Source organism: Chrysoperla carnea, chromosome X, assembly GCF_905475395.1.
Source record: "Chrysoperla carnea chromosome X, inChrCarn1.1, whole genome shotgun sequence".
NCBI lineage: Eukaryota > Metazoa > Arthropoda > Insecta > Neuroptera > Chrysopidae > Chrysoperla > Chrysoperla carnea.
This window is the reverse complement of record NC_058342.1, coordinates 36,498,916-36,525,934: the sequence shown is the minus strand read 5'-3', so window position 1 is coordinate 36,525,934 and position 27,019 is coordinate 36,498,916. Positions and strand designations below refer to the sequence as shown.

General features: G+C 32.0%; 1 protein-coding gene across 3 annotated transcripts in view; it reads right to left on the bottom strand.

Moving 5' to 3' along the window:
* LOC123302577 (filamin-A) overlaps positions 1–27,019 on the bottom strand; it is a 58,028-nt gene that overhangs the window by 6,810 nt on the left and 24,199 nt on the right. For 2 of the 3 annotated variants that reach the window (XM_044885554.1, XM_044885556.1), the window contains 5 exons: positions 25,513–26,474; positions 25,091–25,258; positions 24,887–25,017; positions 24,686–24,821; positions 7,428–7,680 (listed from right to left, as the gene is read on the bottom strand). In XM_044885554.1, the coding sequence (XP_044741489.1) occupies positions 7,428–7,680; positions 24,686–24,821; positions 24,887–25,017; positions 25,091–25,258; positions 25,513–26,474 (1,650 nt within the window). Of the gene's footprint in view, positions 1–565; positions 966–7,427; positions 7,681–24,685; positions 24,822–24,886; positions 25,018–25,090; positions 25,259–25,512; positions 26,475–27,019 lie in introns of those variants that run through there. The other variant, XM_044885557.1, reaches the window with a different exon arrangement.

The following is a 27,019-nucleotide window of genomic DNA, read 5'->3' as shown; positions in this document are numbered from 1 at the left end:
AAAACATTGTGAGATTAGAGCAAAATAATCAGATATCTTGGACACTAGATAATTTTTCTGTAGTTTTGAGATTTACGCTTCCATAAAATCACATTCTAAACGACATGCCTCAATCGAGATTGAAATACTATTATTTTTATATCAAAATAATTGAAAAAAAAACGCTTTGCAAGCAAGATTAAAACAAAGTGATGAGGTCTCTTGGATTCTTAATGTAATACGCCACTGTATTAGGTATGAAAACAATGCACTTAATCACATATTGACATTCAAATTATTTTGGCACAAGAGCCAGAAAAACGCCACACAATACTATACTAGAGATACTATTGAAAATTTATGAATGAGAAATACAATAGCTTGAATTATTAATGAGTGTATTGTTCCCGCGCGGGCTTTTTGCCAAAATATTTTTGCATACAATTATCAAGCAAAAAAAAAAAAACATCATTAATAGTTTTAATTTGAAATAAAGTAAAAATTGAATTTGATTCCAAATTAGAAAATTTATCAAATTCGCAAATTATGAAAATGAATGAAAAAAAAAATTGTTTTTGGAACAAACCTTTATGCGTTTGAAAATAATAACACGTTAAAAATGTAAGTGGTGTAAAATCTAAACCTAAACCGTCACGATTTTGTCTTAATTTCGGCACATAACAGTACACAATTGGTTTTTCTTCTTTATCAAATTCCGAGACAGTAAATTGTTTCACATAAGCGTCCGTATAAATCGAATTAAAATCGTCCCAATGTGTTTCGAATGAATTATTTTTTTCGTCTTGTAATAAACTGTTCACTCTTAGAAAAGCAGCCATTTAAATAAAATTACGTGAAGACATTTAAATAAATCAATGATAAACAATCCCCGCGAGATCTCCAAACAAAATGTGAAATATTTTTGGAGGGTAGCCACTCAAATATAATTATCGGAGTTGCCACAACAGCTGCCTTCGAGGCCAGTCCACAATCAAATTGATATATAAATATAATACGATTGGTTATATTGCTTTCCTCCAGAGATCCCCTAAATTTGTAAACGTCAGGATCTGATCATCACAGCATAGCACAAGCGTTAGCACATACGATGGACGTAAAACAGGTAAATTTTACCAGGCCAAAAATAAATTGTCAACTACGTCATCACAGCAATTCATAAATGCATGCGAAAATGTTTTAGTCCAGTGTGTACGCTTGCGAGAGGCGACACTGTCCAACACTGTCCGACTGTCCGACTGTCCGACGGTCCGATTCACCACCACTTAATGTTAATGTATCGGAATCGAATGTTTTTTTTTTTTACTTAGTCAACTGGTCAACTGGTCAAGCAACCGCTTATAAATATTTCACGCATTTGCCATCAGAATATTTTCTTAATATTACATTTTTATTATTTATATACCACTATGCTGTGCCATGCAGCTGTGCCCGCTCAAAAATTCATATTTTAAAATTGATTTTTCCCTCTTTTTGAGATATTTACCCCAAACTACTTCTAGAGTTACCTCCAAAATTCTTCAAAACCGGAGTCTTCGGTTTGAAAACATTTTTATTTTATAAAATTTTCCCTAAGAAAGGTCTCATTAATTTTTTATCCCCTTATCAAAGATTTCAACAGTTTTATGGACTTCCCCAAGCTCCAAAAATCCCTGGTATTTGATAAACTCTTTTTACAAGCTTTTATTTAGTTTCACCTGTCCCGTTGTCTGTAAATCAAATCTTGCAAGTCAAATTTAATTCACTTTCCGGTTTCCTATTGAACTGAAATTTTGCATGCACATTTAATTTGAATGACAATGCATGGTAAGGTTGTGGCGGCCTGATTTTCCCATCGCTTCCACACATATACATTTTTTTTAGTCTTAAATTAATAATTTTAATAAAAAATACTTTTTAAAGGACAAGCTTTTATTGTACTAAAAAGTAGAAAAAAAATTTTATTTATGAATCACTAATACCCGACTATTTTTAAAATCTTGAGGCGCTGAATATTTAGAATGAATCGAAAAATAATCAGGCATGTGGAGTAGATGAGGCGTTACGATTCATTTTTGAAATGAAGCGCCTCAAGCTTCTACAAATAGTCGGGTATTAGTGATTCGTAGATAAAACTTTTTTTCTACTTTTTAGTACAATATAAGCTATTCCCTTAAAAAGTATTTTTTATTGTTTGCTGATTGACTTGCTGATAATATAGCTTTCTTAAGGTGAAAGAATTTTTCGAAGACGACTGATTGTTAGCGACAGAGATTAACGCGTTTAAACAAAGAGACAGATATAGATGTTTAAAAGCGTCTAGTATCTAATAAAATTGACTAATATTTCACTATTAATTCGATTCGAATTATACTAATTTGCCAAATATGTTGATCCTAATCGAGATTCATTGAGTGTTTCATTTGATGATGGTTACGTCACACTACACTATTTTGATACTTCATTTAAGATACGTAGCGTAGCGTTAACTGCTCGATTATTAATTTACTGTCATAACGTTTTTATTCGCAAAATTTTAATTCAATCTCATTAATTCCATGTCAAAATTTAATTGTATCTAATTAAATATAAAAAAAAAGCTTTACTTCTTCGGTGCAAACAGTTTTTACTTCATGAAAATATCAGCAAAATCATAAAAATTTGTTATAATTGACAATGAAAAACTGTTTTAAAATATTTATTTGATAAAAATAGATTTAAAAAAAAAATTATTTTAATATGAATAAAAAAAAAAATTTTTGAATAAAGTTCAAAAGCTGGTTGTGGGTGGTAGATTCACATTGGGCAAGTTTTTTTTTTCTTTCGAATATAAATATAAATAGGTGCTCAATTTTCACCTCTGTGTGTTCACCTCTGTAAATCAAATCAGATGTTTACTAAAAAAAACATGGAATTTCCGGAATAATAACGGAGATAATGTAGGTCAAGTTCCGCTAAAGACATGCTCTCAGAAAATAATATGCTGTCATAGGTAATCAATAATCGTCAATAATTACAAATTGCATAAAAAAACTTTGCTTTTTTAAACTATTTTTTGAGATTTTAATGTTACAAAGAAAACTGATAATTAAAAAGCGAATCATTTCTGGGATATCATTTAAAATTTCCCCAAAATATAGAAAAAGAATCCAATAAACTCTTTTTTGCTCCACTTAGTATTCCACTTGGTAGATTTGTAGTAGTTTCCAAAATATGACAAGAAATCGATGCGGGAAATTGTTTTTCGTGTAAGATTTTGAGTGATGTCTCAAAAATTATGCATTCAGCCATCAAATGAATCATATTTTTGTATTTTTTGGGTCAAAATTGCCTTATATAGTTACTCAGTTTTATTCGAATCGAAAAACAAAAGTTTTTTCCCCATTTTTTGCTGCAGTTTTCGAAATACAGTCTAGAACTCTTCATAGAGACAGGTATCATTGAGTTCCTGACGAATTTCTCATCCAATTTGAGAAAGTTTACAGAAGTTAAAGATAACAGAGATAATTTAAAGTAAGTACAATAAAATTTTAATGTTGTGTCATAAAAAATATCCTAAATATTTTGTTAATGTACCAAGCTGCGAAAGGAATAAAGTTCCTACCGGGTGTCCCACGACACCTTTCGTTTTTTTTTAATTTATGTAGCGTTTGATGTTGCAGGTGAATCGAAAAGTAGTCATGAACGGAATTAATAATATGTTTTTTGGGCATACTATCAAATCACACGCAATATTTAGAGGTGAACTTGTATATACGGAGGTCATGTTACAATTCACACCAGATATTGTTTTTTTGAAAACCTCAATGCTATTTTGGCAAATAAAATATGAATGATGTGGTGCAAAGCAATTTTTTTTTGTTTTTTTGTGCTACGAATTATTTGATGTTGACGACAATATATTACTCCCCTCGTTTGCATATTTTCGCGTTCAAGAAAATGTACACTTGATGATTCATTTTCTTCTATTTGAAAATAAACATCGCGTTGCATAATTTTAATGTGCGAACTGGTGACAACAATTTTTGTTTAATCATTTTTTTGTTGCAAAAAAAAAAAATAGCGAAATATTTTTTGATAATTTATCATAATTTTTTTTTAATGTTTCTATCGACAAAAATATCTTTTTCAAATCTATACTTAGATACAAATTTCAGTCAAGGTTCTGCGCGATTTTTATTTTATGTTTTTTCAAATATCAATTGAATATTTTTTTAAAAATTTTTAATTGGCTCCAATCAGGGCCGGCTCTAAAGATATTCAAAGGCAAATTCACAAGCAGGTATGATGACATCTGCGAAAGGTACTATGACTTAAAAATGATTCAACAATTTGTCAATTTTGACAAGCTTGTCAAAATATTTTGCAAAATGCAGAAACTGTGTCAAACACTTACTTATTCATTTAAGAAAAATTATGATTGACAACAGGAAAACTTTGTCAAACAAAATTGATAGCCGCCAAAATGTTTAAAACATATATTTAATAGCACAGTGTGTAATTTTCGTATTTTTAAGGTGTCTTTAAGGTTAAACGTCCACTATCATCAAATTTATTAAATTTATATAAACTAAAATGACTCGAAACATCTTGGGAATATGTCGATCGAGGTTTGTTCTTAACAAAGTGTTTTCGAGCATCATGGGATTGCCATACTTTGCGTCACAGCGAACATAATACTGTCTGATGGAAATTAATTGAAACACGAAAAGTCTGAGATTCAGAGAATGATCAAAAGGTGGAAAATAATAATAAGACAAAATAGGGGTATCGCAAGTGGGTCCCTAGCACCTAGACCAAGAGTCCTAGACCTGAGAACGACCTGCCCCTCAAAGACAATGAGTAAATGAGTGAAATCAGATGAAGCTAAAGGATTTTGTCGAGACCAGACGCCACACAGAAAGCTTCTCCGTCGGGATCTCTCCCAAAATAGGTGGATCCAAGGTTTTGGGCCTGAACATGCTGAATCCAACGTCCTACAGATTTCTGCAGGTGCAAATAACATGTGTGGAGGTTTCGTCATTCTCCACACAGGCTCTACAAGTGCGATCATTAGCGATCCCCATATTGTGAAGGTGTTAGTTCAATCGGCAGTGTCCTGCCAAGAGTCCCACCACCCTTCTAAACTGTATTCTAGTAGTTTTATGGGGGCACAATCGAATGGCCTAGCTGTGGTTATACACACTGAGCAAAGTCCCAGTAATCAGGACGGGTTTGTCGTAGCCATTCTTTGATTCGGTCAATTACAGAGCATCTTGCTATGGGAAAGACAGGCTCAGGTAAAAGGGGCGTTCAAGACGAGCCTGCTTCATTCCCTTTAACGCTAGTAACCCGGAAAAAGGTGGAAAAACAAACACTGTCAAAACACTGATTATAATAATTGATATGTTAAAAATTTATTTGGGTGAAACTATTTTTGTTTCCAAATAAAATGTAATTTTAGACCCCCAACGAAGAATAAATATAAAACTCAATTGAATTTCAATGACCCTTGCAAATAAAAACAATGAAAGCAAATAATTTTGACAATAAATCAATAAAAAAAAAAAAAGAATTCTATTTAAAATTGTTTTGGAACGTTAGATTGTAAATCGATAGTAAAATTAAAAAATAAACAGATGCGATTGATTCCGATCGATCATTACAAATATCATTGATCTGTGTCAATATTTTAAATGTATTTTAATTGTTTTAGATATTTATCATCATAGATTTTTTACGATCTTTTAAATTGTAAATTGTTGAATTTGGAACGAAGCCAATCCTTTTGAACATATCACATTCTTTTTACTATATATTTATTTTATTTTTGAACAAATATTTAATCATCCACATTATTTAAAAAAAAATATTTCAAATTCACTCATTTATCTGATAATGATCGCGAAAACAGGACAGTATTTATTATGTTTTCTGGGCCCATAACCTGTACATGTTTACTTTCGTATAAAAGTACAGTCAAAACATGTTATAACAACATTGAGGATACCGACTAGTGACATCATACGTGGGTATCACCATAGAGATGACATTTAACCTTTGTTTTGCTAAAAGGAGATGGGCAACTTTTGAATGCAATCTTTGATTGCTTTTAACTTCTTCGTTCATTAATCAATTTTAATTTCACTTTTAAATTTTGTCATGGTATCAAGTCTAATTTTAAATTTTTATGGGTAATATGGCCAACTCAACATCAGGACAATCCCCGTTATTTCTGCTAGCTTTTCAGGGGCGTACTAAAGATGGCGGGGAAACAATTGTCAATCCCTGAACTTGGCACTGACTGTTCATTTAGCCAATTAATTATTCTCAGAGAGAAATGTCTCTAAGAGCTAATTTGGTGACTCTTTTTCCAAAAATCATATTTCCCCGCCAAAAATGAATGACCGAAGATTAACTCACACTGACTATTCAAAGAATTACACTTCAGAAAGTATACCCATTTGAATTCTAATGAATGGAATACATATTTCTCTTCAAGTTCCCGTGGTCCCAACTAGACTTTTTGCTTGTGGCTAAAATGCAATAGAACAAGATAGTGGCTCATTTGATAAGACATTGTAGATGATCCCACTTGCAGTGATTCTAAGGAGAACTATGGAGCTTCCATGCATGTTATTTGCATTTGTGAAACCTGCAGGAAATCAGAAAGTTCCGGATTGACCTTTCTAAAGATCTGGCTGTTTTTATTTGTGTTCTTAAGTTCCTGTGACGAGGTTCCTGTTAATACGCTTCGACCGGCAACTCAACGAAGTCGATATCATTTTTTGTTCCACGATATCGGTCAGGATAAAATTTAAGAAAAAGCTCGTGGGTTCGAAACAATTCGACCGAATGGACGCACTTCTTCTCCAAATTGGTGTTAATGCTTTATCCTAACCATGAACGTCAAAATATGTTGAAAATTTCGATTTCCAAAATAGGACTCATTACAAAAACTTCCTATAGTGTGAAGTTACTACTGAAATCTTTAGTAAATTTATTGTGATTATTTGATACAGAAAAATCGATAGAGGTTTCACTGTAAATCTGTTATATTTTATTGTAATGTTATTTTAAAATGAAGATTTCATGTTTACGTGTAAAAATTAATAAGTATGGCACTAAAATTTGTCACCACAAATCAAATTACTTGCCTAATTTTTTTTTGTTTCATTTCTTGATTAATGATTTTGTTGTGTTTCCAAAAACTTTACTTAAAAATTTATTTGTGTGAAATTTGATGAGTTTTTGATGTAGCAAAAAAACGTAGAAAAAGACATTTTTCAAATTTTATAATTAAGTAAGAAACTTTTTTTTTTAAATGTTGGCACATGTTCGAAAACCCACGAATCTCTTGCGTCCCCCCGTGTGTTTAGATTGTGTTATGCTCTATTTTGAAAACCTTGATGACTGATGAATGATGATAAATTGATTGAATATTGATACATATAAGTATAAAGTGTACATACCGGTAAGTAAACCACCAGTAGTTGGTACAGGGATATTCTCTAATTGTATAGGTCGATATGGTATTGAAGATGTTGAACCTTGTTGAGAAGACGATGTCGTTGAGGTTTGTTTTTGTTGTGTTGTCGTTTGTTGAATGGATTCTGATCTTGAAGAACTAATCCGTTCCGCTTGTAGGAACTGATTTACGGTTTGTTGTTTTTGAACAGATTCAGTTGTTACTCGACCCAAATCAACTTTATCCTTCTCTTGAGCCTGTAATCAAATTTAAGGAATTTAGTTTATGAGAAACTTTCATTCGAAATATTATTAAAAAAGCAATTTTGTAGCTTACGAAAAGCTTAGGTCTAAGTATTTGCAAAAAATAGAAATTACTAATACACAAAAGAGTAAAAAAATTAATTTTCTTCCCCGGAAAGTATCACTTTTCGTTCCGCTGTGCTAAACGAAGTTGGCGTTTTCCCCTTTCGTCGAGCAAAATAGTATACGCACTACGGGAGTAAGTAAAAAATGTCTCAGATCTCATGTTTGCCTGGTAAGAAATGTATGGTGTTTAGTACAATGCTGGTATGGTATAGGGACAGATACTAAAAAACGAGCTGATAATACTCGGCGATATATAATTTTGTCGTAAGATCCACAACCGTTATTTACAATCCTGTATGTGGTACTTTGGCGCCACAGTAAGTTTAACTTGACAATAAGGTCTTGAGTCTCATACTACACTCTAGATGTCACAAAGCTCCCGTTTTTCCCGCTATGATTTTTGGTGCGTTTATCAATACGCATTATTGAACTACGATTCTATTCAAAATATATGTAAACGCTATGTTTGTTGTCACACTGCTCGTCACTCTATTATTCTTAACCACATTTTAATTAATATTGCTTTGGTATGCCATTAGTAGCCTCAGTGACATTATAGTGTTAAATAGTACTATTCACCAGAAGTATTGTAGATATCACCAGTCATGTATGGGCCTGACACCTATACTAACATAGGCTTATGGACCCTAACTGTTCCGATACGTTTAATGGTAAAATAATCTATGTTTAAAATTGCGTTACTTTCTTTTCAGGGCTCCGTATTCGAAAGATAGCTAACGTAACCGTGTCGCCCTATTAGCTCAGTTGGTTATGGCGTAATCAATTCCGTCCGCGATATGCTTAGGGTAGCGGGTTCGATTCCCGCCATCACAACAAAATTAATTTAGTTAATAGTTTTGATGGGCTGGTGTCGTGCATGGTATATGCATGAAGAAGGTGCACTCAGCCTCTGAAATTGAGGAGCTGATAAATGAAAGGTGGTAAAACACATATATGGTATCACAAAGGTTCTCTATAGCCTAAGTGTGTCCTTCGTGGACAGCCAATATAACCTAACCTAACCTAACGTAACCGTGTTACTTAGACTACTATTAATTTTATCCAAACTTGCCCAAGCGCTTGTACATCCTTAATATAATAAATTTTTTAGCGTGTAATGATGCTTCTGGATTAATGAAATTAGAGGGTGGTGTTTTTTTCGTTGCGATTGGCCACCATCCAACTATGAAGTAAAATACTTTAGTGGCCAGGTAAGCACATTAATTCAAGGTATTTATTATTCAGTGAACATAAATTTTATTCGGCCATCATTGTACGATGAATAATTTATGTGTCGATGTCGCGCTCGCACTGACAAATTTAAATGTCTTTACAGTGAAATTATTATACCTCATAATTATTCTAATTGAAAGCTTTAATTCAATTTGGATCAAATTCAAAAATTATTATAAGTATTTGCAACCCTCAATTATTTATGACTGTATCTCCCAAAACTATTTTGTTCAAGCGGAGGTCATACGACCGTCAAAAATAACGGTCGTTGATTTTAACATGCCACCTTTTTCGCAGTACCAATGTTATTTTTGAAGAAATCTTGAGGCTTTTAATTGGTATTAAGAAGGAATTTAAGATTGGCTGGGATAAAATTTTTGTTTCGAGGTGAAACTTCGATTGGTATGCGAGTTTAGTACAATTTTATTATATTTTTTGTGATGAAAATATTTTAATTTCATAAATTCAAACAAAAAAGTTCATTGCCACGAAAATTATATTTTCTAAACAAGAAAAATTAAATAAGACAGCATCATGCAACTAATTAGAAAAAAACGTCATTTTTATTTTGAAAATTATAAAATAATGAGAAAATTAACATGAAAAAATGGCTACCCTATAAAAAGCCGAGCCACAAACATCTCTTTTTGGTATAAATATTATCAAAGATATATAAATGAGAACTCTAGGATATTTCGAAATAAATTTCGAGTGCAGTCCGCCAGTAAATTAGCAACGAGTAACATACACAATAAGAGTAATTACGATTAGCTGATTCATACTGATGATGACTACTTGGTAATCGAAATGCATACTATATAATCCAAAAATTGATCTAGGAAATTGGAGCAAAGTATCACTGGACTAAAAAGTTTTAAACAAAAGTTGTAGTTAATTTAATGGTTTTTTATACGACTTTCTAGCATCGAATTTGAGCGAGTTTTATGGCTAAAATCAGTATATTTCGACCAATTTTCATGCAACAAAGCCGCACACACTAAAATATGCAGAAATACGCCAGTTATTTTTTTTTTTGTTTGCATAGTTTTCAAGTAAAATTATTAATATTTAGACGATCAATTTAAGGTAATACTTCCAATAAAATCAATGATCGAAGAAATAAAAAATTGATATGATACATAATAAATAATAATCATGTCGGAAGTATTGGTTTTTTTTTTAATTTTAATAAAAAAAATTTTTTTTTCTTCGTCTTCGTTCGGTAGGTAATGTATTATTTATTTCTATTAGAAATTGAAACGTATTTGAGTGCCAAATCGTGAACAGGTGTTGCGCTATAAATTGCAATAAATATTCAAAAAGCATGTATTCAAAAAAACATTGCGATCTTTCTGACAGCCTCCAATAATTTACAAGAACATCTCTAGTTCATACTACATATAGTGACTGTAAACTGTAACCGTTCGCGTTCGCCCACAACGTTAACAAAACGCATAGTTTCGCGTGTTTGATTGTATTTATATATATTTTCAATAATATACAATCTTAGTGCCAATACACGAATTTCGTCTACAATACGATTATTTTTACCATAACACGTTTTGCATCTTGTAAATATTTTATTTAATAATTTTGTTGAGTAAAGACAATTCGTTGGTAAGATCCTATAATTTTACCTATTTCTGAGTATAAAATATTGTAAAAGACGTTTATCAAATTCTTTAAGAAAACAAGTGAAAACAAACAATTGACTGAGTTAATTGTTGAAATACCATGTATAGACAGTGTTGATTACTCTATCACATGTCACACATATATAACTGATATTCCCATATAATACATACTATAACATTTACGCATAATTTGCGCCCTCACGAGTAAACAGTGATGTTTACGAAAAAATGTATCAAACAAAAGTTGTTTTGTTTTTTATAAGGAACATTTTTTACATTTAAACTTTTGTTCTATCTCTAACGGTTTACAAGATGGGTTCTACGGACTCAAGACTCAATTGACCTATATTGCTCATTTACGAACTTGACCTCACTTTTTACATCCTCAGCACGCTAAAGAAATTTCAGCTTGATATCTCTTGTCGTTTTTGAGTAATCGTGATGACAGACGAACAGACGACATATACCAAAATTTTTTTCGTAGAATCAATATTTTTAAGCGTTACAAACTTGGGACTAAACTTAATATACCTTGCATATTACATATATGCAAGGTATAAAAGTGTATAAAAATATAATCGAATCGAAAAAATCTATTTTTTTTTTAAATAAACCTAATTTCAATTCTAAGAATAGAAACAGATCTTAAGTTGTCCCGGTGTACTCATGCGGTTGTGTCAATCCCATCACTATTTGGTTATAATATTTATAGGTGATAGAACCAATCAAAATAGATTCCATTTCAAAACTTATGGTAAATATCGAAAAATTATATTTTAGTCAAATTTTCAAAAAATACAAAATTAAATTAATATTTAGAATTTAAGATGGAATTAGTAGTAATTAAATAATTATTAGTAGTAATTAAAATATAAAAGTAGAAAGAAGCAAACATTTACCCTTCTGTCAATGATGAATTCTTTCAGAAGGATTTAGAGCAACTTTCTTTGTGATATAAAACAAGTGAAAATAAATAATTTATTGAGCAAAACATAATCAAGGCTCCTTGATTATAATATCCTAAAACTTTATGTGTTATGTATTACTCAAATTTAATCCTCCCATTTGTATAATTTGATACCTCCCACACCTAGTGACACCTACTAATTTAATGAATTTGATAGATCTGTGAATTCATAAATCTTTCTATTTTTCCCATAGTCATATCTCCCGAATCAGGCCTCAGACCGAAATTTGGTTCATAGCTTTTCCATTTGTCTTGATAAGCTTAATTGACTGGTATAATTTTCTGTTATCAATAACAGAACACTTTGTATAAGATTGATTTGTTTGAAGTATGAATAAGTAATGAACCAGTTATGTGTAAACAATCAAAGAATGATCAAAATCGTGTAACGAGGATAGCATATATTGTAGGTGATCATAGTTTGGTGTTTATTGAAATTCGATATAAATAATATTTGTAACGATTTTATTTATTGGCGATACAAATTTTTTTGGCACAATTATGTTCACACAAATGAAATATTTTAATTATTTTGCTGCGCATTCATAATTATATTGTGTTTTGTTTTTTTTTGTTGGGGCCATTAAATATGCAAATTACATGATTGTAGTTTTGTAAGATATTTTATTGTTTTCAAATTGTTTTTGGCTTCTGATTCCCTCTTTCGTAAAATATCGTTAAACACCATTTGCATCATTACCAAGCAAAGAAGATCGTTTTTTTAATTTTTTTAGTTGTCTTGAGTCTTTTTAAGCGAGCGTACGTGTTTGAAAATTTGATAAGACCCTAGCAGATTTCTCGAGACAATTGCGACATTGAGAAATTGGACATGTGGCTCGCAGGTTGTAATACATTTCATGAGGAGAAAGAATTGATGTCAAACCAGAACATTAATTGTCATCGCGCATACGAAATTGGTCGCGAAATGATGAATAGAGTCATAGGAGCGGATTTCGGATCCTTGTCCTTCAAACGAAAGGATAAAGTGCTCTCCTTATCGGCAGTAAATACCAGCATTACAATCAAAGAGTCACCAGTTTTGATCAATCCATTATTCCTTTACCAAAGAATGTACATAGCGAAAAATTCCGAGGCTATCCTGAAACTTTTTCTGGCATACGAGCTCGCTCTGTTCCCATTGTCTTTGTTCACCGAAGAAGGGATGCGAAAAGAAACAAAGTCGCTATTATACAATGCCTTCGGAACTTTGGGAGAATATTTCAGCAAACTTGGCAAAAAATCGTGACATTTCAAATCAAATACTGGGTTTTTAACGAAAATGGAAAATATATTAATATAGAACAATAGTAAATTAACTAGGGCCTAAATAATTATTTGATTTCCTAGTTCCCTAACCTTGTCCTAGCACGGATTATAATTACTTGAAAACGATAAAATTTTAAATCATAAAATCTGTATACTTCGAAGTATTTTTTCGAAGTAGGTAAAATAGCGTTCTATTATACCAACCACTAATGAAAAAAAGCGCGAAAATTTCTATTTTGCTTGAATTCTATATGTTTACGCCAATTAAAAGATGTTTAATCAAAATTGTTTCCAAATTTAAACTTTCATAATTTGATTTCTTCAAAATTTTGTGAGACTAATCGTTTACGGATTTCCAAGCCTAAATTTAGCGAAAATTGTTAATATTTTTCTAAAAACACAACTTGAATAATTAAATAATAAATAATTCGTTTAAAAATACTTTAATTTCGAAATCTAGGAGCTTCTAGATTATTTATTAAAAATTTGAATTAATATTTATTTAAAACAGTTAGAAAGTGGATTTTCTGGTTTAAAAATATTAAAATAAACCACTTTTTTCTAAATAAACTTTTCTCAGATCCTTATTTTTCTTATAAAGTGCAAAAAAATTTCTTTAGTAGTAAATGAAAGTTAGATAATTTCATAGACATTCGTGTAAATACAATTGCCTATACAAATCAAAAGTAAGTCATAGAGCGCTTGTATTTATTTATGGAAAACGGTGAAAATTTTAAATATAGAATAAAAATTTTAAACGATCATTTAAAATAGAGAGAGGCATTATAGCTGATTAATATTTAGAAAAAAAATTATATTCGAAAAGTGTTAGTTACGGTTAATTGGATTTAAAACTCATATAAATTTTATCTGGATGGGAAAATCATATGAATTTCCTGTTGGCATCAAGCCGAACCTATTAGATTACCAAAAAAAAAATGTAATAATATATATATACATACAAACTTTTTAATAACACTGTACCGCGAATTACGAAAAAAAAATTTATTCAAAAAAAAATTAAAATTAGCACACTTTATGGAAATCACTTGCAGAAATCACTTTGGATAAAAATTTGTTTTGAAATCGTACCTAGCTGGGATTGGGAAGATGTGTTTTCTTGTGTACACCGTCTGTAGAACTGAACATTCACGAAATTTGAAACAATTGAACACGAATTAAAATAGGAAACGGTTTATGTTCTTTCGTCTGAGATGTGAGTGTATTAAGTATATACACCACCCCCCCGCCGTTGAGCGACCGACGCCCTGCCCTGATGATCATCTCAATTTTAACTAATTTGTGTGATTGCTATTGTATTAGTTTTTCTTTAGGTTCCACTAATTTTATTAATTAACAATGGCCGACTTACCGATTCAATTATCTAATTTTTTTGTTGCATAAAGTTTAAAAAAAATTTAAAAAAATTTATGAGCCTTTAATTTGACAAGTTTATTATGATTAGCGCCAAAATTTTGGACATTTTATGAATAATGTGATTTTAAATAGCTTCTGCCTGATATTTATTCGCATAAATTGTTTATTTTTATTTCAGAAAACACTGAAAAAAAATTTGTAATCATAATTCTTCTCTTGTTTTCACCTTGGGAACAATTATTTAGAAAATTTTATTCACAGTTGATTGACCGAATTCTAAAAATAATTTTTTTTTTATCAAATGAATTACGTTTTTTAAACGATTTGATATTATAATCATTTTCCAAAAATATTCTATGAAATTCGAAGTATTTTGTATTCGATGACAAGAAAGATTAATAGCTAAATCAGTTAAATGGAATTCGCCAGTTCAATTATTGTAAAAGGGATTTGATGTTTAGTATCAGATGTTTCCTTGAAAAACAATAATTCTAGGAAATTCTAAATACTTTCGATTGTATATAGAATAAAATTAAATTTCCAACAATATGGTTAGGTTAGGTTATGTTAAATTGGTTGCCCACGAAGGACACACTTTGGTTATAGAGAACCTTTGTGATACCATATATGTGTTTTACCACCTTTTCAATTCCGTCCGCGGTATGCTTAGGGTAGCGGGTTCGATTCCCGCCATCGAAACAAAATTAATTTAATTAATAATTGTGATGGGCTGGTGTAGTGCATGAAGGAGGTGCACTCACTTTATTCCATATTTGTCAATTAAGTGGTAGTATAGCCTTAATATTCTAGACTTAAATGAAAATGTTAAAGTTATTTATTTTAATCAATGAATTATCTTATTTCGTTAAAATAAAAGTATTTAGAATAATTTGCATTCGACGATTAAGATTCCTCAGAAAGACATTTGATCAAATTTTAGAGAACACATATTCGCAAGAACTTAGCTTCTGTTGGAATATAATTCTATAATCTGGAATTTTTTACCGTTGGTTGATATCGAGACAGCTTATAGGCTCAAGCGTCTCATATTTTTTTAAAGACATTATGCAATGTAACTATTATTTAAACGTAATGTTGCGTAATGACGGACGCGACGCGACGCGACGTTCTATTTTTGAATACATAAACTGGATTTACTGTAATTAAAATTTATATTTTTGAATAAATACGTAAATAAATAAAATTTTGATTTAATTTGAAATGTTTATGTAAAATAATGAAAATTTCATAGTAAATAATATTCAGTTACATATATAGTAAAACCTCTTTAAGTGGTATTTTATTTAATTCGGTTTTAATAAGGCATTGTCCTGCTCATACATCCTTAATATTACAAAATAATCCAGGGGGTGGGGGCGAGCCGGGTAGCCACCCGGAGCGTGAAATCCTTAAAATATTATATACAGTAATCTCGATAGTCGTAAAAACAGAGCTATTCCGAAAACTGAGATTGTATGGAAAAATTCATTATAAATGATCAATGAAAAAAAAACCCAACTCAACTCACACCCACACCCACACCACCACCCACACCCATACCACCACCCACACCCACACCCACCACCAAAACTCACGCCACCACCCACAGCACCACCACCACCACCACCACCCACACCCACACCCACACCCACACTCAACCCAACCTAACCCAGCCTAACCCAACCTAACCCAACCTAACCCAACCCAACCCAACCTAACCCAACCTAACCCAACCTAACCCAACCCAACCCAACCCAACCCAACCCAACCCAACCAAAAATAACAAAAATTGTGTTTTTTTGAATTTTTTATGATTTTTTCGATTTTTACAAATTGCAAAAAGTGTAAAAAAAGTTTTTGTTTCCGATTTCGATAAAACTAAGTTTATAAGGTAATTTTGACCCGAAAATTACAAAAATCGTGTTTATTTGACCATTAAATGAGTAATTTTCGAGATATTTTATGAATCTGACTGTAGAGCCAACATTTTCATTCCATTCAGTCACTGAAATTATTCCGCATTGAATCTAATTATTTCGAAATTGTCCTTTTCATTTCAATTACGATTCATTACTGTTTCGGACACACAGTAATAAGTTCGACAAAGACCCAAGATATTTGTTATTCATTTTATTACATTAGTATTTTAACAAACTGTCCGAAACAACCACCTTTCCGCTGATAATTTCATTTATCAGCTCCTCAATTTCAGAGGCTGAATTTAAAAAAGGTTTTAAATTTAATATAAGTGTGGCTTTTTATTAGCAAAATCAACATTTTGAAGTACTTTTTCAAAAATAGGGGAATACCCTAATACCTTATAAACTAAGTCTATCAAAACTATAAATATTTTTTTGATTCCAAATTTTGGTAAAACTCGGTATATAGGACTGTTGTTTCAGTGTTCCTCAACAGATTTTTGTAGTTTCAACTGTTTTTCATTAAACCCACTCGTATAGGACAATTATTTTTAGATAAAACCGAATATAAGCTTTCATTCAAAGTTTTGACGAGGCCCGAAAAAAAAAATCATTGAATTAAAAATAAGAATAATTCTTGAATTTAAAATGGTATTAAAATTGCGCTTAATGAAGTTTAACTGTAAATAGTTTTCAGTTGATTCAGTTCATTTAAAGATATGACTGTCGTCTGAAATTCACTTAAAATTAATTACATCTATTTTCATAAATTCATAATTTTGATCGTAATTAAATTTGAAACGATTGCTTTTGTTAAGAAACGATTTTTAAAAAGAATTATGTATACGAATTATTTAACATCGCATCGGATCGGATCGGATCAAACTTGAAATAAACATTTTGTTTACAGTAAACATGTACTAAAAATAAATAAAAAATGTACACTGCAGAGGAAACACCATTAAAATAAATTACACCCTCGATCAATTACAGCTCGCTTCAAAATTTCATTAAATTTGGTACAAAATTGGCTGAGATTCAAATCTTTAATTTGACAAACTTCATTTTTAAAACAAATCTTTTAGCAAAAAAATAGAACCAATTTCATAAAAAAAAATTCCATTATTCATTCTTTATTCGGAGGTCTTAGAATTTTCGAAGATAGAAATTTTCGATAGGAATAAAAATCGTTGATTATTTGTATGTTTAATACAGTCGTTAGGTAGAAAAAAACAGGGTAGATATGTAAATGATTTTCCGCCATCTTAGAAAAAAGGGTTTCAATTCTAGTTTTTTCATAATAACGCGGTTCTCCGTTGGCACTCACGATGTAAAATTAAGGTCCTTTACATTTTTGACCTATCTTTCATCGTTATTGAGATATCGATCGAAAAACTTCAAATTCGTTTTTTTATTTTTTCAGTTGTCTCGAGTCTTTTTATGCGAGCGTACGTGTTTGAAAATTTGATGAGACCCTCGGGGATTTCTCGAGACATTTGGGTCATTAAGAAATTGGACATGTGGCTCGCAGGTAGTAAATTTTCTGTCAAAGGCTCGAAGGCGTTGTATAATAGCAACTTTGTTCCTTTTCGCATCCCTTCTTCGGTGAACAAAGACAAAGGGAACAGAGCGAGCTCGTATGCCAGAAAATGATTCAGGTTAGTCTCGAAATTTTTCGCTATGCACATTCTTTGGTAAAGCAACAATGGATTGATCGAAACTGCTGACTCTTTGATTGCAATGCTGGTATTTACTGCCGATAAGGAGAGCACTTTATCCTTTCGTTTGAAGGACAAGGCCCCGGAAATCAGCTCCTATGATTCTAGTTATCATTTCGCGACTAATTTCGTATGCACGATGACAATTAAGCTCAAAATTCGATACCAAATTAACTGTTTTTGATAAGATTTTTAAGCAAGGAAATAGGTGGAGTCGATTAAAAAATCTCACTTCGTTTTTGGAATCGGTTAAAAAATTTCATTGATAATTATAAATCTAAGGTCCCAAAAATTTATCAAAAAATCAAAATAAAAAAACCTATAATCACAAGACAAAACCTTGAATAACGCACGAGGGCAATTCGAAGAAAAATTTTCATGAAATGGAATGCATAAAAAAAAATGCTGGCAAATAAACATTAACACAGAATTATCGATGTAATTATAAAAAGAATAATATTATTTTTGAAAATTATAAAAAAAAAACAAGTGAAAACAAACAATTGACTGAGTTAATTGTTGAAATACCATGTATAGACAGTGTTGATTACTTTATCACATTACAAATATATGCATGTCATACAATTTGAGCATAATTTGAGCTCTCACGGGTAAACAGTGATGTTTACGAAAAAATGTTTCAAACAAAAGTTGTTTATTTCTTTATGAGGAACATTTTTTACATTTAAACTTTTGTTCTATCTCTAACGGTTTACAAGATGGGTTCTACGGACCCAAAACCCATATTGCTCATTTACGAATTCGACCTCACTTTTTACGTCCTTAGTACGCTGTAAAAATTTCAGCTTGACATCTCTTTTCGTTTTTGAGTAATCGTGATGACAGACGGACAGACGACAGACAAGGGGATTCTATGAGCACCTATACCAAAATTTTGTTAGTACCATCAATATTTATAAGTTCTAGTTACAAACTTGGGACTAAACTTAATATACTCTGATATATTTCATATATACATGGTATAAAAATGTATTCAAATGAGTCAGTTTTTCATGTGATTGTCGTGTATTAGAACACTACTGAACACTCAGCCGTGTGAGAATGACATTGTGGTGGGGTCAGGGGAGCTTTACGATGGAACCCATTTATAAAGTCTGCATGTGTGTGTATGGGCGCCTTATTATATCGGCCTCACGAATACATATTTTAGACGCAGAAACGAAGGAATAAAGTTCGACAAATTTGAACAGTAAGTCGGATTTGAATGTGGTTTTCGGCATTCGATTCGTTAGAGTGTCAGGAAATTTTGAGACCTAATTTGATTTATAAGAAATAAAAAATATGCAATTACCATAATTAATATGCATTTTAAACTGACCGTTAATATTAAATACGAATATCGTGACAGAATTGGTTTAAAAGGTTCCTGAAGGCAACGGTATCTCGGTCGCCCCTTGGAGTTTTCGAGAAATTCGTCATATAATCAGTCCAAACTCCAGGAAGCGACGGAGATACCGTTGGACTATGTACCTCTAGAGACCAATTCTGTCACGATCTTCGTGTACAGCGATCCCAAAAGCCTCTTAATAACCAGATTGGACTGATTATATGACGATTTCTTGAAAACCCCAGGAGACGACGGGGATAATGTTGCATCAGGTACCTCTGAGACCTGTCATGATATTCGTGTTCACCCCAAAAAACTTCCTGTAACGAGTTTGGACCGATTATATAACAAATTTCCGGAAAACTCCACTAAATGACGAGAAACCGTTTATTTTAGACACCAGGTACCTCTGAGACCAATTCTGTCACAATATTCGTGGATCGATTATATAAAAAATTTCCCAGAAACTCCACTAGACGATGAGAAACCGTTTACCCTGAGCACTAGGTACCTCTGAGACCAATTCTGTTACCATAATCGTGTTATCTGAAGCTCTAACGAATCGAATGATGAAAACCGCATTCAAATCCGATTTACTGTTCAAATTTTTCGAACTTTGATCAATTTTCGTCCTTCGTTTCTTCGCCTATTTTATATAATGAACTATTTATTAAAATTTTTTAAGAATATATATATATATATATATATATAGTCCGCCCGCTAACCAAACGAATAACAGTGTTAATGTGCCTTGATGCTTTTCTTGACGTTTATAACCGCATGTCGCACATAATTATAATGCCCGATCTACAATTAGGCATGTGGAGTAGATAAGACGTTCCGATTCATTCTTGATATTAACCGCTCCAAGCTTTTACAAATAGTCGGGTATGAGTGACTCATAGATAAAATTATTTTCTACTTTTTAGTTCAATAAAAGCTTGTCCCTTAAAAAGTTATTTTTTTTAAATTTTTTTATAAAAAACTCCTTTGTAAATAAGTCAAGAAATCTCGAAACGTGTTTTCCTATATTCTATTCCTATTTTATGGTGTGTATCTTCTGGTTTTTGGGGTCCCTTTACCGTTACTCTTTTGCTGGTTTTACGATTACAGCCATGAATTTTATAAGAAGGAGAACGATCGCTATAGAAAATATTGTCCACGAAATATGGATAAAATAAGTGAGGCGCTGGTATCGCTAAGTAGTATCAATAAATGCGGGCTGTTGTGCGCTAATTTGAAATGATATATCAATTTGTACATTATGCAACTAGCTTCATCTACTTGTACTCATAAACAGCTAACTTCGCAGATACTACTTCTTGATGACAGCGCGGCTGGTGGCTCAAAAATGAACTATAAATTCTACAAATTTTCAAGGACAGACGCGCTAATGCTTTAACACGTAGCGATCGTACTCCTTCTTTATAACCTTCATGATTGTAGTATGGATGATTAACGCGACATGAGGCACATTGTAAAGCGGGCGTAATAATATGTTTTTATACAAAATTTAATAATTATTAAAACGCAACATGATAAGTGTAAGTGAGTGAGATACTGTGGTACTCCGACGCGAAGCGGACATGGCGATAGCGATACAGTGACATACTACACGTAACTAAACTATGTTACATTTTGTTTATTTATAGATGACTTAACTCGTGAGGCGAGATTTGTTTCTTAATACCTCTGATCTGCTCTCTCTAAATCTAAAATATTCATCTCTTACGATACCTTACGATTACGTTTCAATATTACGTTTTTATACAAAATATTTTTGTTATTTTCTTACAACATTTTTCAACTGATTTTATTTCAATGTCACTTTTAATTTGATCGTTATTTACGAAATGTTATCGATCGATAACAATCAACGATCAATTTATCGTTCAATCATCACTCTATCTAATTTAATAATGGCTTCATTTATTTTTGTTTATCGAAAATTATTTAGTTACTAATTCTTTAGTTTCATACAAATATTTTTTGTTGTTTTTTTACGATCTACAATTAAAAGGTCCTTTACATTTTTGACCTATCGTCCATCGTTATTGAAATATCGATCGAAAAAATTTAAAATTCGGTTTTTTTTTCAGTTGTCTCGAGTCTTTTTAAGCGAGCGTACGTGTTTGAAAATTTGATGAGACCCTCGCGGAATACTCGAGACAATTGCGATATTAAGAAATTGGATATGTGGCTCGCAGATTGTAATCCATTTTATGAAAAGAAAGAATTGATGTCAAACCAGAACATTAATTGTTATCGTACATACGAAATTAGTCGCAAAATAATGACTAGAATCATAAGGGAGGATTTCGGTTCCTTGTCATTCAAACGAAAGGATAAAGTGCTCTATTTATTGGCAGTAAATACCAGCATTACAATCAACGATTCACCTGTTCCGATCAATTCATTGTTACTTTACCAAAGAATGTGCATAGCGAAAAATTCCAAGACTTATTTGAAACATTTTCTGGCATACGAGCTCGCTCCGTTCCCTTTGTCTTTGTTCACCGAAGAAGGGATGCGAAAAGGAACAAAGTCGCTATTATACAACGCCTTCGAGCCTTTGACAGAAAATTTACAACCTGCGAGCCACATGTCCAATTTTTTAATGACCCTAATGTTTCGAGAAATCCCCGAGGGTCTCATCAAATTTTCAAACACGTACGCTCGCATAAAAAGACTCGAGACAACTGAAAAACTAAAAAAACAAAGTTTTTCGATTGATATCTCAATAACGATGGACGATAGGTCCAAAATGTAAAGGATTTTAGATCGTGAGTCCCAACGGAGAAACGAGTTATTATGAAAAAACTTAAATTGAAAGCCTTTTTTCTAAGATGGCGGAAAATCCACAAGGAAATTTCGATCGACAATTCGAAGTTAAGTTTTTCTAGGCCTTAGTTTATCTTGTTAGATTCATATGCTTATCTGCTCCGGTTTTTCCGACGTAATGACTGTATTATAAAATTTATAAAGATTTTCGTGCATAAATTAAAAAAAATAATTCGAATAGAATTATGAAAGATAAACAGTTATATGAGATTTGATAAAATTAATTAGCAATTATAATCTAGTTAAGTAAACATGACAAGAAAGTATTCGAACATTAATAAAAAGTGATAATCTATATCTATAGGACCTACTAAGTAGAAGTAGGTACTGATGTTTTTAATTAAGATATCGTTTGACCGAAATCTATATTCGAAAATGAAAATATAGATATGATATTCATTTAGATTAGATAATTAAATTAGTTTAGATAAATTGAAAAACATTTTCACTTGAATGTGAACACGTTATAATCAAATAATAATAAATAATAGGTTTTCTAATCGCTTGAAATGTAATCACTGTTATTTACAAAGTGGTTATAAATCACAAAACATCATTTTTAATTTTAATACACTTTAGAATCATCATCAAAGTAATTATTTTTAAGTACCTATTTATTTATTATAAAACTTTTTATACCGGATGTTTACTGTTAAATTAGTCTATTGCATTCGTTATTCGATCTTTTAGTATACGGGCAAGTGCGAATTCAGTGATCAAAACAGGTGATGGGCACAGCAAAGCACACGAAAATCGGCCAAATGCAATCGATACGACGCCCTAACCAAGGTTTTGTACGGTGTATAGTTCCCCGTGGGCAAGCCGTGGGAGAGAATACCAGTAAATTAATAAACCTGTAAATAATTAGTTTGTTTCCTCACAAAAATTACAAAAGTGAATGTGTGTTTGTTTACTCATCACAGTGTCACATATAGACTCTAAACTACTGAACCAATTTTGATGAAATTTTACAACTTCAAATTAAATTAAAGTAAATTAAATAACAAATTCAATCTTTCGTCTTTCTTCGCGAAAGCGTTGATAATATCATTGATTTCCAGATGTTTAGGCAAGCAAGCTCGAATAATCATTCCTGTCCCATTGAGACACACAACCAAGATTTTATCCCGTTAAGTGTAGAAAACGATTTCTCTGAGGCAGCTCCTCTGACAAAAGAGTTGCAAATCTTGGTCGCATGCTTTAATGAGATGAGCTACCGACTCTGGCATGACGCAATATTTTTCACATTCAGTATTTCATTTGGCCATTCAGAGTCGGTATTTATTTATAATAGTTGATTCGCTATCATTACTGAATCGCCGGTACATTTAAACCCCTTTTTTCACTGCTTGGATATCGATATTCAAGTACTTCACACCAACATTTGATTCATTGATAACGGAATTTAATAAAGGGGTATCTAAATTGATTTCCGAAAGTAAAGTAAGTAATTCTATCGATTTCGTTGGGTTTTTTTTTTCGATTTTTGGAATCTACAAGCTTTGAAACGAATTTTTAGACAAAAAAAAAGAAAAGAACAGTTAAAAATTCTAAAAATTGATAAAAGTTCAAAATTCTCCCAATACAAAATATTTACTATAATTTTTTCGATTTCATAAATCGAAATAATTCAAATACCTACGAGATTTTTTCTTAAAATAATAATAAGAAAATTCTCTATATAATATTTCAAAATAAACAGTAAACACACGGTATATTGAAAAGTATAAGAATAGATGATAGATACACAATTTATATGCTATAAGTGTTCACTTAGTACGGACGATGAATCAACTTAAGAGACCATACCATCCATAATATTATATTATAAATAACATTTATTATACTTTGTAAAACTATAAATGGCTACAACGCCATATTTTTAATAATAAATCATCTTATAATTGACTTGCATGTACATACAAGGGTAGGGTTTTATGATTTATGCATTATACAATAATTATTTGATAATTAGTGTAATTTGATTAATGATTGACTTCGCCCATGATCTATATATAATTAATAAATCATCAATCATTATTTAATTTGTATAATCTGTCCATGGATCATTTAATCAAATGAAATATTTATCTAAAAAATGCATCATGTTTTTTTACTAACCCCAGAAAATTTTGTACCTCTTATGCAATCAAATCTTTTTGATACGACTATTGTAGCACTTTGGGGGGAAAGTTTCTGAAATTTAACAACGAGTATGGAAGAATCAGGACCAATAAGTTATTCAAAAGTCAATGGAAAAAAGTTGTTTTTATTTGACTTGTGAGGACTTTTTATCCACTATTTTGAAACTGTCTTTCAACAGCTAAATAGTGGGCTGCAAATGTTATCCAAAATTGCCCTGGCATTCGTACATCTTTAATCGTCTATATTCGACTTTTTAATTTAAGTTTAAAACGAGCTTCAGATTTCATTTGGTATAATATCTTCGTCAAAAGAAATCTGTCATCAAGTTAGTTCACTTGGAGCCCACTAGTGTATCAAAAATTACGGCTTTGTAGCTTTACTAACGAGGATTTCAGTCACCCATAACTAATTGACTAAGAGCTAAATAAAAGCTGCTAAAAACTGACCGTGAAAATGTGGAAACCACCTGGAACTGGTTGACCACCAAACTTAATATTTAGCGAATAATCACCAGCATCTTTAACAGTGTAGAAAATGCTGAAAGTTCCATCTCCATTATCCACAATATCGATATCCAAATCACTGAAATCAAAAATTGTTTGATCGAAAATTTGCTTTCGCATGTTTGCATTCCAAGTTTTCTTTACCTGCCAGTAATTGATCGAATTCGGCATGTAACTGCGCCAATTCCAGCATCAGCAGCATTCACTGTGATACAATATTCTTCACCACTATTTAAAGTTCGTTGTACTTCTTCAACAATTTTACATTTATCAGCCTAAAATGAAATCATACAAATTATACATTAATATGGCGTAAGTACATTTTATAGTTTTACAAAGTATAATTACATTTCCAGTAGCTACAGCTTGAAGCATAAATGGTGATTGTGAGATGTCTTCTTTACCATATTTCACGTATACTTTGTAAATACCGCAATCGTCTGGGACATACGTTGCCGTAAATGTTCCATCACCATTATCCGTTAATTTAACAGGTCTTGGTAAATTATCGGGACCCTGCGTTCAAAAATTAATACAATTTAAACATTTTTGTGATAAAATATGCTCACTTATAAAAATTGGGCCTAAAACGGTTGATATTGTCAAACTGGGTGTAAGGCCCAGCAAATTATGTCCAGTCCCCAGTGGGGTAGTTGATTAAGGGGGGATTTTTTTCTGTCTGTAATCAATTATTCTGTTGAAATATGCCAACTTAAGAGACTGGTTTAATCTGAGGGGCCCAAATTTTGATATAAAGATACAAAACTTACCGAAACAATGACTTCAACGTCACCATCTCCTCCAGCTTGTTTCGTATCGATTTTGAAATTAGTAGGAATGGATGCAGGAACTCCTTTGCTCGTTGCTCCAGGTCCGGTAACAATAATTTTTTCTGGTTTATTACTTGGTAACGCTTTCAATTTAAATGGACTTTCACCGATATCTTGACTATTCCAGGTGACTTGAACTTCATAAGGTGTTCCCTCCCGTGGTGGAACATAATTGACTTGATACGTTCCATCACCGTTATCAACAACATCGACATTCTTTGTTAAATTTTCCAAATCACTGTAAATTTTCACACCAAGTGCTGCTGGACTCGATTGCGTAGCATCAATTGTGAAACTTGTTGGAACACCTGCATGACATTCTTCTGGATTCAAACCAGGTCCGAATGCTTTGACTACACTGGAATCAGTCTCTTTCTCAACAATAACCTTAAACGGTGATCCTGGGATATGTTGATCCGCGTATTTTATACTAAAATCGTATTCACCCTCTTCGGTTGGAATGTATTCCACGGAACATGATCCATTTCGATTATCTTTACATGTCATTTTTGCTTGTGAAGGTCCCTCAATTGCCAAACCTAATCCACCCGCTCCAGCGCCTTTTGTTTCCACCACAAACGTGTTAGCTTTGTTCACTAATCCACGTTCAAGACCTGGACCGAATGCTCGACAACGTTTTGGTTCACATCCTCGCTTAACGTTCACCACAAATGGACTTCCATGTATTGGCATGTTATCGTATAGAATATCGATTGTGTGTCGACCTTCTTCGAATGGTGTGTAACTAATTCGATAAGTTCCATCACCGACTGCAGTGATTAATTTTTCGGTTTTGTTGCCCGATGGATTTGTGATCATACAAGTGACACGACTTTCATCGCCTTCTTTTGCAATCGCTCTAGAATCCACTACAAATTCAGTTGGGGAATTGATTAAGACACCTAAAAACAGAAAAAAAAGTTATTTAGTTCCAGAAAAGTGCGTGATCCAAAAAATAACTCAACAACTATTCAAAACATGCAACAAGCGTTGTTGGACCAAATATATGGCAGACCCAAAACAAGTTTCCATAAAATTGTATCCATTACATGACTTAGGGTTCCGTTCTATGTTCAAAGTAAGGAACAAATTAGTGGGTTTCTTTCGTCAGAACTCTACAATTATTGTTGAGGTCATTTTTTAATAGGTGGCGCCTCTGGTGAGATATTCAGATGCATAGATTAAAATTGCCCACTCTGTACAAATGGCTGCATTCACAGGACTATATTGTTAATTCAAATTTATGTGGAGAGGCTTCCTAAAGGATCCCCTTCCCTCCTAACGGACCTGATCCATGTTCTTTTAAAAAATTGTAACAATAATTTTGAGAAAGTGGAGTTAATAGGTTAACACAATATACCTATCTCAGACACACACATGCAAAATTAATTTAAAAGTCATGCTTCGGCAAAATCCTGCAATGAAAACCAATGAGCAAATGCTTTTT